The following is a 13976-nucleotide window of genomic DNA, read 5'->3' as shown; positions in this document are numbered from 1 at the left end:
CTCAGAACAAATAAATATTTAGGCCAGATTTAAGTTCATTTTGACCTTGAAGAACTTACTAATTTCCTCTCTCCTATTTCAACCAATGCTTCCTATTCATCACGCAGTTGTTTCTGCAGTTGCTTCAACACCTCATTCTGGGCAAGAGGTGTGTCTGAGTGTGGCAAATCTGATTTAGAGCTTCTGAAATACTTTCATGGCGACTGGAGCTAGCATCGCATCCCTGTTTTGATCCCCAACACCAACTTGGACTGCCTCCCAACTCAACTGCCTCCTTACTTTTATCCTTGTCCTCCTTACAGTATTTTCTCCACCCAGCAGTCAGCAAGTTACACTCATAAAACAAACAAAAACATAAACCCTAGGAAAAACCTTCCAACAACACCAACTGCAACTGAACAAAACTCCTGTTCCTCGCCAGTCTATCAAGTACCCTACGAGCTGGCTGTAGACTTGCTCTCCCTACCTCATTCATAGTGCTCCAGTCACACCAGTCTTTCTTTCTGTTCCTCTACCATGCTAGGCTTCTCTCCAAACTTAGACTTGTTGTTTCTTCTCTTTCATAATCTTCTCCTGAAATCTTCAAATAATGGTCAGTCATTACTCAACTGACCTCCTCCAGAAGAATCACCTCCACTTTCATCACTTCCTGAAAATTGTTTTCTAGCAACACTTAACTACACTTGAAATCATACTCCTTTATGTATATGCCTATTTCGTGCCTGCTTTCTTCTGCTCCTTAGCAGTCCTTGAGAGAAAATATCACCATTCCATTCCCAATACCTAGAAAGTAACTGTCACACTTTTTTGTAAATAAATGAATAGCTGTGTAACTTTGGGTAAGCTAATTAAGTCTGAATTACAGTTAAGCAAATAAAGAACAGCAAACAGCTTAACTTATCATTCATTCACTTTCCTTTGTTCACTAAGTTCCTTCCTATAACTCAGAAAACTTAGCAAAAATAGAAACCCAACAAACAAACACAAATTAGGTTTTGGCTTATTTAATAGAACAGATTCTGAAATACAAGAAAATAACTTCCTAGTTATTCATATTTTTAAATACATAGTTATTCATATTTTTAAATATTCACTTTAGAGTAGCATATGACTTGAGTGTAGCAAATCTAATTTAGAGCTTCTGAAATACCAACACAGTAAACCCTATTGTGGAAAAGGCCATAAAGTCTAAAATCAAAACACAAAGTGAATAAAAGAATTACTGCCCTTTAATTCTAGACACAGCTAATACCTGATTGATGGGCTTTTTTTTTTATTTAAAAAAAAATTTTTTTAAAGATTTATTTACTTATTCATACAGAGCTGGGGTATAGGCCAGAGATGCGGAAGGTGAGAGGATTCACCAGAGAGCTGGCAGACTGACGAAGTACACCGCTGAGGGGAGCAGCAGGCAGGCAGGTATCAAACTCATGTGGAAGTGGCTTTAAGCTTCTTAGTGCTGTGCTTTAGCCCGCTGAGCCACCAGGGGGGGCCTGATGGGCATTTTTACAATGTGAGTTTAAATTCAGCAAAATTTAAAGGCCCTCTTTTGTACTTCTGTTTAAAACACACTTCTACTGCCTTTTAGTACCTACCAAGTACTTTATTTTTCAATTTATGTACTAATATTAATGCCTTGCCTAAAATCAGACTTGCAAATATTTTAAATAGTAAATGTTATAGGTTACAAATTTGTTATGAAAAATTTTAATGAAAACAATCATACAAAAAATTAAATAGTAAGACTACTTAAATGACTTACAATTCAAACAGATTTTGCTTGCTGATATTTCTCTATTAGCTTGTTTTCATAAGAACTGATTATCTCCAACTGAAATCTACTTATTGGAAGACAGTAAGAAAAAGTGAGAATAAAGTACACAAAGCTCAAAAGCCTTGTGCTCAGCACTTATTGCTCATAAATATTACCTTCTATTTTAGCATTACTTTGAAAAGACACAAGTTTTACAAAACATGCCAACTTCAGTTAAAAGCTTTGACACAAGAAGTAACCACGTGTGAGGAATTTAACCTGACTTTTTTTTTTTTTTAAACAATTGTATTTTCCTATGAGGAACATACTACTCCAAAATTTACTTCAAAAGCTAATAAAAATTCATCACTAATAAACCAACTTTTGGAATATAATTATATAGCTTCATGTTACAATTTAAGAGACTTTTTCAGGAATCATATTTTTTTAAAAAAAGTACAAAGTTACATGATCAAGAAAAGTACCTTTTAATGAGTAACCAAAACATTGTGAAATATTCTTATTGCACATATGGCTCAGTTTCATCTTAATTTTACAAAAAAAAAAAATTTGGTTTGAAATAGTAAATGGAACAACTACGTTAATACAAGGAAGCACAATGAACAAGATGTTGCCCTGTCACTAATTATGCCTTATGAAATAATTTGCAATTTCAGTCATGCCTTTACTGTTAAACAATGTCATATTACCATTTCTAATATGCTAATTAAGATAAAGCTTAACATCTGTCCTGCTAACAACAGCTGAAAGAGAAAACACAGATGAATGTAACTATCATGTTTTACAATATATTTTTTATAATCCAAATTTAACAATTTAAGTCCAATCTGAGGTATATTAACAGATAAAAAATTCTAATCCACATTGTGGACTATATACCACGCAAACACTACAACCATAACAGCACACCCTGGAAGAAGGTAATATTTATATTTTTGCCACAGTGTTAGCTCGACTGTCACTTCATCTCTTTTCTTATTCTTCTTCCGGCGACCCTTCAGTCTGTTTTCAAAAGCCTCCAGCTCAGCCTAAATCAAAAGAGCATTTTTATTAAACTCAATATATACATTAATTTTATATTTTCCACTTAGATTAAAAATAAATCAATTGGAGATGACAGCAATGGCATACAATAAATGTATTGATTTGATCACTTTACATCTTCTCTCACTACTGAATCTATTCAACAAATTCAGAATTTAGGTAAGCAGAAAAGGAAATGCTGGTGAGGATGTGTAGAAAAAGGAACTCTCCTGCATTGCTGGTGGGAATGCAAAGTAGTACAACCACGATGGAAAACTGTTTGGAGGCACCTCAAACTGCTAAAAATGGAGCTTCCATATGACCCAGCAATCCCACTGGGGTTCACAAAAGACACAAAGCACTGATTCAAAAAGACACCTGCACCCCCATATTTACTGCTGCTTTATTTACAATAGGAAAGACATGGAATCAACCCAAATGGCCAAAAGTAGGTGACTGGATTAAAAAGATGTGGTACATATATACTCAGCAATCAAAAAGATAAACTCATGCCTTTTGCAGCAACATGGATCATGCTTAGTGAAATAAGCCAGAAAGAAAAGGAAAAATACCAAATGGTTTCACTCATAACAGGAGTATAAAAGACCAGAAGAGAAAATAATAATAATAATGAGCAATTTTATACCAGAGACATTTTACAGGGGTAGAGTGGGGAATGGGAAACCCATGGGGATTACAACTGAGATGGAAAAAGGCACAAAATGATGTAAAAATAAATATTACATTATTTAAAAATAAAAAGAATAAAAGCAACTGATAGTACATTAAAAAAAAAAAAAAACAGAAAAGGAAATGTAGAGTTCACGTGAGTGAAAAGGAAGTATCAGACCTGTAGACCTGACTTCAAAACTAAGTACAAAAATGTCCAATTAATCAGAATGCCAAAAATATAAACATTAACTTTACACGTCAGCATCATTAATCTAGTACAATATACTGCTTTTCACAAATTCTAAGATGTGTCCCATGACAATGGAAGCACTATAATACAATGCTGGTAATAAACATTCATGACCTGCATGAAAAAGATTCAACTGAGTAAAAAGAAGAATGTTGCCCCAAACTGGTATTTCTTTTTATCAAATATGTTTAGAAACAGTGAAAATTCTTCAGGGAAAAATGCTTTGTGTTTTAAATAAAAATGACTTATGTAAGAAATGGTTTTTAAAGGTAACAGGATAATACTCATTATAAAATGTGGATTTTTATTCTATTTCCAAGGACCTAGCTATTAAACTTTAGTACTTGATATTATACCTTGATAAACTGATTTATATATTTTGTTTAAAAATGTCAGCAAACAGGGAATATATTTAAATTTCCATCCATAATGGCTCATTAAAAGCAGCAGAAAGGGACCCTCTAAACTGTTTTTAATAATGTAATCCCCCAGAATTTCAGCCAATCCATGTGTTACTAGATTTGGGATATCAGGCAAAATAACTTTATAGATTCATGAAATATCACGGTTATTTTTAGTCAACCTTTATTTGTTACATTAATTGTTTCTAATGTCTTCCCTTAAGTCATACAAGTTTTAATTTCCTCACTCAAACACTATACCTTGTTTGGTAAGTATGAAGCATCCTAAAATGCAAACTGAAAATAATTACATGTCACCTGATAGAAAGCAAAGCAACTCTTTAGAGTACGTGATCTGTCTAGTACTTGAGTGAACAGGAGGTATCAGGAATATAACAGAGAATGGGTAAAGTCCTGCATTTAAGAATCTAATTGGCATTCAGCAATCAAAAAAAGATAAACTCATGCCATTCACAACAACATGGATGGAGCTATAAGGGATTATGCTCAGTGAAATAAATCAGAAAGAAAAAAAAATATCAAATAGTTTCACTTACAGAAGGAATTCAAGAGAACCAAATTGGGGGGCGGGGATAAGTATATTGTTATTACAAAACAAAACAATACAAAAAACAAGCAGGCAATTATAAACTAGAGAAATCCTACAGGGAAGCAGGACAGAAAGGGATCAGAATGTGGGAGGCTACAGTGATGACAGGTGAGGGAGGGGGGAAGTAAACATTATTATAAAATGAACAATAATGCAAATAGATATATAAAAGATAAAATTAAAACAATAAAAAAAGAATCTAATAGTACATATACACAATGGAATACTATTCAGCAGTCAAAAAAGATAAACTCATGCTACTTGCATCAACATGTATAGAACTGGAAGTGACCATGACAGTGAAATATGAGCAAAAAATAAAAAGTATTAGATGGCTTCACTTATAGGAGGAACATAGGAAAACTCTACAAAGGGGTCAGTAGGGGAAAAGACAAAACTAGCAGGCAAGCAATAAATCAGAGACATTCAGCAGTGGAGGGACAGGGAACAAAACGGGGGGGGGGAAGAGCACAAGAGACTATGGTGTGACTGTTCACGAATATCTTGGTGGTAGTTTTATAGGGATTACACCTGGGAGGAGAAATCAAGCAATGTACAAAAATGAACAATGTAAAAGTATATTTAAAAAGTTTTTAAAAATCTAATTAGAAAATAGGGGAATGTACTATTAAACAAAAGCATAGACTAATAAACAATACTGATTTGTTACAGATAATCCACAATTTAGTAAAATAAACACAATTAATTGTAGATGAATGAAGAAAGGGGATCTAAGAGTTGCTCTAAAGTAGACACCACCACACTCCAACTCTCATCCCCAACCAAAAATAGGGAGGTTAAAAGTTATAGCTGGAAAATGGATGAAATAAATTGCAATTGTCAAAATATGTGAGAATATACAAGATCTCGAGTCTTCAGAGATGCATTATATTTAGATTTAAGTGAATAAATGGCTAATTTTTATTTGTTGTCCAGAACAGAACAGAGTTGACTAGACTCTATTTTGTACTTAGAATATATCTAGTGTTTGCATAAAAATTAACAACGATGTAGACATAAAACTGAGCATCATGCTTTGTTACCTGCTGTCTTCGTTTCTCCTCTTCAAGCACAGCTTTGGCTTCTGCTTCTTTTATCTGTTTATAGATATTTCAACAGTACAAAAAATTAACATTATAATCATCAAATTTTATAGTCTTTTGGGTTTTTTTTTTTTTTGAGATTTACTCATGCATACAGAGCTGTAGTACAGGCCAGAGCTGCAAGGTTGGTAAGAGTATTCACCAGAGACAGAGCAGAACAGCCAGACTGACAAAGTACACTGCTGAGGGGAGCAGCCGGTAAGAATAGGTCTGCTGCACCACGTGGGTCACCTCCCTGGGTGGGGATGGAACTCAGGTTGAATTGGCTGCAGCCAGTTTTACAGTGCTGTGCTTTAAATCTGTTGTGCCACCAAGGAGGGCCCTATATTGAGTTTTTTAGTATCTTCCCAACAAGTCTCTGCTAAACCTATACAACTTTGGGGAGTTTTGTACTGTACATTATTTAAAGAAACATGAATGTTATACTAAAAAGTGCTGTCAACAAAGATACAGTCTAGTCAACTACAAGTGAAGGAAGTAGAAGTCTTGTATCTTATATAAAATCAGCTTATAAAAAGAATCAGCTTAACAACTGTAATAGATATTACATCACCTTTCAAAGAGTTGCAACAGTGTAAACTGGTATGATTTCAAAACTAGATTATCTTCTCTTGAGTTAGCATACTAAGAAACTACAAGCAATTATTAAATATTCCTTTGTCTAGAGTTGAAATAGATCACCTGGAAGGGAATCTTTAGTTTCAAGTAAAGTCAAGTGCTATTTGTAGATTGCATTAATGGAAGCAAATAGTGACACAAGAGGTAACCCAAACAGCAAAGAATCCCTAAACCTAACTTTTATCACTTTAACCTAATTTTCAGGAGGTTTATACTAACATTTAAATTAACAACTATGTCCCAGAGACCACATATACTAACAGGTACAGGAAAAATGAAAAATCTAGTATGCAACAGATAATAAAAGCACATCTGGGGGTTCAAAAAAGAACTATAAAACTAGACTTAAAAAACCAACCAAAAAGAGATTTTAAGTCGCTTATAATAAGCACATAAACAAATGTACAATATAAGGGAAAGATTTCAGCACGGTAAAACCAACTTTAGTATTACCTCAGATGCTTTTCGCTTCATTTCCTTGCACATGGTGTCGCATTCTATTGAAATCTGGTTTTCACGTACTTTGTTGCACTGCAATTCCTACAAATGAATTGTTTTAATGTCAGATTTTAAGTTTTCCTTAAAGTCCCAGCTATGTGCCAATAAAAAAATTCCCTCACAGATTAAAGTCATGCAAATTATTTAACAGTTACATCATTAATATTTAATGATCACACATTTGCAATTAAATGTCTTAGGATAAAGAATGATTATTTTTACTGCAAAAAAGTGAACACTATAAAATTAATATCATTCACTTAAGATTTACTAGTGCCACTATTAACTTCAGTTTTGTTTTTATTCTTTACTGATTCTTTCTACTCTTCTAAATGTTCCAGAGTAGTGCCATCCAATAGTTGAAAAAATGGAAATTTTCTACAGCTGTTCCTCCCAATAAGAGTAGCACTAACCATGTGATCACAGAGCACTTAAAGTGCGGCTTACTGAAATCAAAGAAATGACATTTTACTATTATTTATTAGTAAAGTGAAATTTTACTATTATTTACTAGTAAAATGAAATTTTACTATTATTTAGTATTAATTCATTCAGAAAAGCTCTATATGTGGCTAGTAGCTACCAACTCAAATAGTGTAGTTCTAAAATGATTTTCTGGAGAACTATACATTTTTTCTCAAGTAGTAAACCCTTTTTCAAAAAGCTGAAATGAAAATCATTCTAAAGATAATATATGTACTTTACTGTTTCTATAAAAAAATTAAAAACAAATTACTTTTTTTTGATGACCAGATATCAACACTATAATTTGTTATTCTAATAAAGTAGAACTTAATTTAAATACTTTTAAACTTTGCTTTTGTAGATCTTTACCTAGATCTAATTCATTTCCTATTTCTTGCTTTCTGATGTTACTTTTGCTCTATGTGTACTTATTTGTATTGATTTCTCCTTTTCTGCATATCCTCTAAGTGTACTAGAGTTAACAAATGAGATAATCAAATCCTATGAACAAAGTGCATATGCATAAGTGAAAATATTTTATTTCTTAGCAGGGTTTTCCCCTTTTAGTCTACTTTTTGGCTGAGGTTCATGATAAATAGTTTCATGTTCCATGGAGAGTGCAGTGGAAGAATGACATCAGTGAACATTAAACACAAAAATAAATGTTGTGTGCTTATGGACATTATCAGTGTAAAGGAAAATGACATCTATTTTCATTTAAAAGGTATTATAGTGTCTACTATGTGGCAAACATTATTAGGGATGGAAGACACAATAAAGAGTGTATTATAGTAATATTGAGTGTTAATAATAGCAGCTACTACTTATTGAACATAGCAGTCATTGTGCAAAACGCTGTATCAGCATTACCTCTTTTATACCTCTCAATAATTCTATGCTTAAATTCTAGTTTAGAGATGAGGAAATAAGGGTACAGACTTCCCTATAATCACCTGACTCATGGGTTTAATATAAAGAATGCCAAGAGGGAAAGAGCAGATATGTCTTTTTTTTTAATTATTACTCAGCAATTAAAAAAGAGCACCTATGTCTTCCTAAGAGGAGCAACCCGTAAACAGTAACATGAAATTACAGAGAAAATCTGAGAAACATGTCAGTTTAAAAGTGACTTGACTAAGTACTGACAATTTATAAGTTTATAAGGCGTGCTTCTGAGGTTTTTTTTTAAGGCAACATTTTCAGAACATAATACTGAGAGCAAAAAGTCTCCTAAGTAGAGCAATATGAGTTAATTCAGAACGATTCTTAAACCATGACACTCACCTTATCACTCACATTATATCCCTTGTGTAAAGAACTCAAAACTGGACCACACTGACTCTCTCTCTCCAGGAAAGGACACAGAACTTGGGTGCAACATAATCTTTTACTAATGAAGTACAGAAAACTATAGCCAAAGCTGATTTTCAACATAAACAATGAAACAGACAAGCTAATAAAAAAATTCTACAAATTAAGGACTTAAAATTAAGAGATTAAAAACTAGCCAAAGAACTACCAAAATAAAAATCACATAGGAGAATTTTTCCACTCATTTAAAATACTTACCTTTTTAATTCTTTTACAAGGACATCTAAGTTTTACCTTCTGGTTGCAATTAAATGGACATTCACCGGGATGACACATTTCTTTGCACCTATGGCCACAAGGAAGCTGAAATAAAACCAAAATAAAGCAATTATATACATACATTTTCATCACATCAGCTTTCTCTCTCCCACAACGTTTTTAAGTATGGCTACTGTGAAGCTAGGAATTTTTTTTTTTTTAAAGATTTATTTATTCATATGGAACTGGGGTACAGGCCAGAGATGTGGAGGGTGAGAGGATTCACCAGAGACAGAGTGGGGACAGAACAGGCAGAGCGATGAAGTACACTGCTGAGGGGAGCAGTGGGCGGGTCAGGAGAAGTCTGCCTCGCCATGTGGATCTCCTCCAGGGCCGTCGGGATTCGAACTCATGCAGTAGTGGCTTTAGCTTCTTAGTGCTGTGCTTTAACCCACTGCGCCACCAGGGAGGGCCTGAAGCCTAGGAATTTTAAAGTATGGTCCCAGAACAACAGTATCATAATAGTGTAAATACATATTAGAAATGCAAGTTCTTGGGTCCATTTCAGGACCATAAAACCAGAAACTATGAGGTAGGACTTACATATCTGTTTTAATAAGCAATTGAAGGGATTCTAATAAATGCCAGTGTTTGAGAACCATTGCTATAGCCTTAACAACATCAAAATGTCACAAACTAGAATGAATTCTTTAGAGGCAACGAAATGGACAATGTCCACTAGATTGTTCTAAACTATAATAGACATTTAGATTATTCCCAGTCCATGGATATAGATGATATATCCATATCCATATATATTATATATATGTATATGTGTGTATCTATATCTACCTATAGATAGGTAGACATATAGATATAGATACACATATATACATATATATGTGTGTGTATACTGTATGGATGTTATATGCGTGTGTGTGTGTGTATATTATTTTAAGAAAACTCAAGTAGACACTAACAATAACTGAGGCTCCAAAACAGTCTAAAATCCAAAAACTCATGATCATGAATAACAAATTTTTAAGTAAACAGTGCACATCTGTCTAGTCTTTCCAAATGTCATAACATCATAAGTGAATCATCCCCAAAGCAATGCTAAATGAAAAATTAGCCATCCCTGAATTATATTTTTTTATTTCTAACCAGAATATAATAACAAGTTACTGAGATAGATTAAAAATTAAACATTCTTAGCTGCTCTTTACCTGGAATCTGAAATTTGTATAAAAGAAAATTTATTTTGACAAGGGAAAACTCAGTATTTAAATAATTCAGAAAAGTAAATTTGAAAGTTCCCATGTCCCTAACTTCAGTTATATAACAAAGGATTATTAACATATTCACTTATTACTTGAAATGGTATTCTTTCTTAAAATATTACATAAATTTTAAAATTCATAAGTTCAAGTTATAATACTTCTTAAATAAATATCCAGTGTCCAAAGTTTCAGTTAAAAGGAAATATTAACAAAAGGCTTATCATGCACTACTACTATATTTAAAGTCTTTAAATAAAATGGTAAACACATAGGTTAAGTGTATATAGACAAAGAATTAAAAGAAATAGTACTGGTATGTAGGTCTAAAGGAATTCTTTTATAAATTGCCACCCAAATGAAAGAAATAGCCACTCTCCTACCTCCAACAACTTCTAGATTGCTGAGACATTTAGATTGCTGTATTACATTTTCATAGACATTAATCATATTTTAGTGGGTCCCCAAAAACCTAAAATCAGATAACCAAACAAAAAGAAAATCCAAGATAAACAAGCTCAAGAAGGCAATTTAAAAGGTCCAGTTAAACCTTACCTCTTTAGGACACTGATTTTTGCAACAACTGAGGAGGTTCTTTTCATTTACATCAGCTGTAGTTATTTTTCTAAAAAGAAGGACATTTTGAAGACATTCAAACTGAAATTCGTCTTGGAGCTTTCTAAAATTTATCCTTAAGTTCCAATATATCCAGAAGTTATTTATTTCATTTTTTAAGAAATATTTTAATTGTCTCTGTAACAATTATCTTTCTTTTTTTTTTTAATGCTCATAGCCCATTAGCTCTTTGCTACCAACAAATCAAGTATCAAAAGAAGGAAGTCCTTTCTTCCATTGCAGGAAGGAAGTACAGCATCTCAAATCCTACCATTTCATTATGACTAGAAGGTAGCATATCTACAGGCTTAAAATTTCTTATAAGAGGAAATTAAATTATCCATTCCTAGCAACTCTATTTCTCAAATTCCTCTGGGAACTTGAAAGGTCTAGAAAAAGCAGAGAAGACTGCGCTAACATCACATCATAAAAAGAAGTCCATCCTGGAGCTAGGAGGGATTATGCTCAGTGAACCAAGTCAGAAAGAAAAAGAAAACTATCAGATGGTCTCACTTATAGCAGGGATATAGGGGAACCAAACAAGGGATCAGGGAAAAACAAAATAGGGAGTGGGAGGGAAAGGGATCAAAACAGGAGAAGGAAGAGCACAAGAGACTATAGTGATGATTCACAGGTATCTTGGTGATAGTAATTTTATGGTAATTACACCTGAGAGGTGAAATCAAATTTGTACAAAAATGAACAACAACGTAAAAATATACAAATAAATTTCTAAAATAAGGATAAAAAAAAAAAGAATAATGAAATCCATCCTATGTGGAAATACTGGGAAAGTCCTGGTAGATCAGGGCTCTACCTAACAGGAAGGAGCTTTTAAAAAGAGCACAAAATCCAGGAGTTAATTTTGGGAATGCAACATCTGGGAAGAAGATGAAAAGAGAAAGGCACTCTCTGGAGACCACATAATAAGAGAAAAGAAGAGTGGGAAACTTAGCGCCCTGTAAGACAAATTTTCTTTTATTCATTAGTATCTTCCAATTAATAAGCAAGATTACGTTCTCAGTTTTCTGTACAAATTTCCAAAGTTAAATACTGTAGTATTTCATTTTTAAAACTGTAACAAAATAATTTTACATTTAAAAAGTATAAAATTTGATTTTTAAAATTAAGTAAAGCATGAGATGAGACTGTAAATGACAAAAACAAATTTAAAATAATGTCAAAAGGCATTTTTCAGAATTATGTATGCTCAAACAATCAAGAACAAAATCATATTCCCAAATTTAACTTGTGCAAACTAGACTTACTAGATTTACTTGAATGAAACAGAGCTGAACAAGTTAGTTGAATTATGTTAGACAATAAAAAGAAAAAATTAGAAACTTCTTCCCTTCCATTTTATCTACAAGTAAAAATTTGCCTTTTTTAATAAAGGTGATATTCTAGCATGGTAAATGCTATAACATTTGAAGCAAAAGCCTACTTTTAAAGTTTATGATTTAAAAATTATGCCTAAATCATTATGTATACAAGTCAATTTTTGACCCAACAAAATTCTACTTTGATACTATATTTGACAGTTATAGGTCTGCTTCCCCTACTTTTTGAAAAGTACTGACTCAACACTTTTCCTGATAAAATATACAGAATCCCCAAATAGAAGAAAAAAAAAAAAAAGGAAAGAAAAGAAAAGAAAACAAGAATTGCCTTGGCAGAAATCAGGGTGAAATATCTAAAGGGCAAAGTAAACATTGTAATCAATTTTCTACTGGAAAATCTAGTCTACGGAACACAATTGAAAAATATTTCTAAAGTATTCTACAGAAGTCTAGACAAGTTAAAACAACTTTGACGAGACGAAATATTTTTCAGTCTACTTACCTACATTCCACATATAGGCTTGTGATCTTGCAGTGACATTTTATTCTAAGCATCTGAACACAAGGAGGACATTCTCCAGGGTGACATGGCAAAACACATGGGTGAGGACAACCCAGTGGTCGTGATTTAGAGCACCCTTCCTCACACTGAAGACATTCTGGGCCAGCCTGATAAATAACATGGAAATAAATCATCTAAATTAAGAGTCTAATATTTCTATATTTTAGAGTTATATATCCCATTAGGAAAAGTACTTCTGCAGCTCTTAGAGATTTTTTTAAAAATAGCACACACCTTTACTTATTTAAAAAAAAATACAAAATGAAGAACAGTAAAATTATCAATGTGACTTTAATTCACAAAAGTTTTTGTCTATAAACCTCACTGAACTACTTCAGCATTACATGAAGTATCACTACTAAAAATGTAAATCACTTCCTAAAGAACAGTCAGTGGTATTAAAAAATAAAGTAAAATTATCAATTCATTATATTTAATCATCTTCAACCTAAAAAAAAAAAAACTGTTAATATACAAATAAAAATTCCCAAAACATTCAATATTCATCTTGTTAAACAGATCTAGAGGTATCTCTCTGCTCTGGTTATTCAACAATTTAACTAGTATCCATTCACCATAAAGGTTAATAGCTTTGTTTTTAAAGTTTGTGTAGAAGAACTGGGTGTAAGCCAGAGATGGGGGTGGAAGGGTGAAAGTTGTCACCAGAGACTGAGTGGGGAGCAAACCAGGCAAATTTACTGAAATACACTGCTGAAGGGAACAGCAGGCCAGACATGAGTTAATCTATATGTGGATTATCTCCTTGGCCAGGGATCAAGACTTAACCCCTAGGCCACCCAGGGAATACCCAGTAAAAGACATTAATAGCAGAACAAGAGAGAAAGTAAGAGAGCTACAGATATAAATACCAAGTCTTAAATATATTTTATTATCATTTCTAAGTATAGTCCTGATTACAAGAGTTACTATGCCAATAAAATTCTGAGTTCTTTTTCACATATAGCACTGAAAAGTTTCAAATTACAAAAATCTTTTAATTTTTTTCTTACTTTAAAAATTATATTCACTAAATCCATAAATACTTAACATTTATGTGAATGCACAAGATGGGAACGTTCCCTGACCTCTAGAGAATTTGTATTTACAGGACCTTCCTGGTGGAGCAAAGGGTTAAATAAAGCACAGCACTAAGAAGCTATCCACAGCTACTGTAGCAGAAGTTCAATCCCTAGTCAGGG

At 32.9% G+C, this 13976-nt stretch overlaps 1 protein-coding gene across 1 annotated transcript in view; it reads right to left on the bottom strand.

Moving 5' to 3' along the window:
- Positions 1-1455: 1455 nt before the first annotated feature.
- The window catches only part of NFXL1 (nuclear transcription factor, X-box binding-like 1), a 38712-nt gene continuing 26191 nt past the window's right edge, over positions 1456-13976 (bottom strand). The window contains exons 15-20 of the mRNA XM_012724000.1: positions 12718-12884; positions 10816-10885; positions 8984-9088; positions 6905-6991; positions 5774-5827; positions 1456-2802 (exon numbers count right to left, since the gene is read on the bottom strand). Coding sequence (XP_012579454.1) covers positions 2629-2802; positions 5774-5827; positions 6905-6991; positions 8984-9088; positions 10816-10885; positions 12718-12884 — 657 coding nt within the window. The 3' untranslated portion in view covers positions 1456-2628. The remainder of the gene's footprint in view (positions 2803-5773; positions 5828-6904; positions 6992-8983; positions 9089-10815; positions 10886-12717; positions 12885-13976) is intronic.

The sequence above is a fragment of the Condylura cristata genome, unplaced genomic scaffold (assembly GCF_000260355.1).
Source record: "Condylura cristata isolate star-nosed mole 26May11 unplaced genomic scaffold, ConCri1.0 scaffold00012, whole genome shotgun sequence".
Lineage (NCBI taxonomy): Eukaryota > Metazoa > Chordata > Mammalia > Eulipotyphla > Talpidae > Condylura > Condylura cristata.
This window is presented reverse-complemented; position numbering and strand designations above follow the sequence as displayed.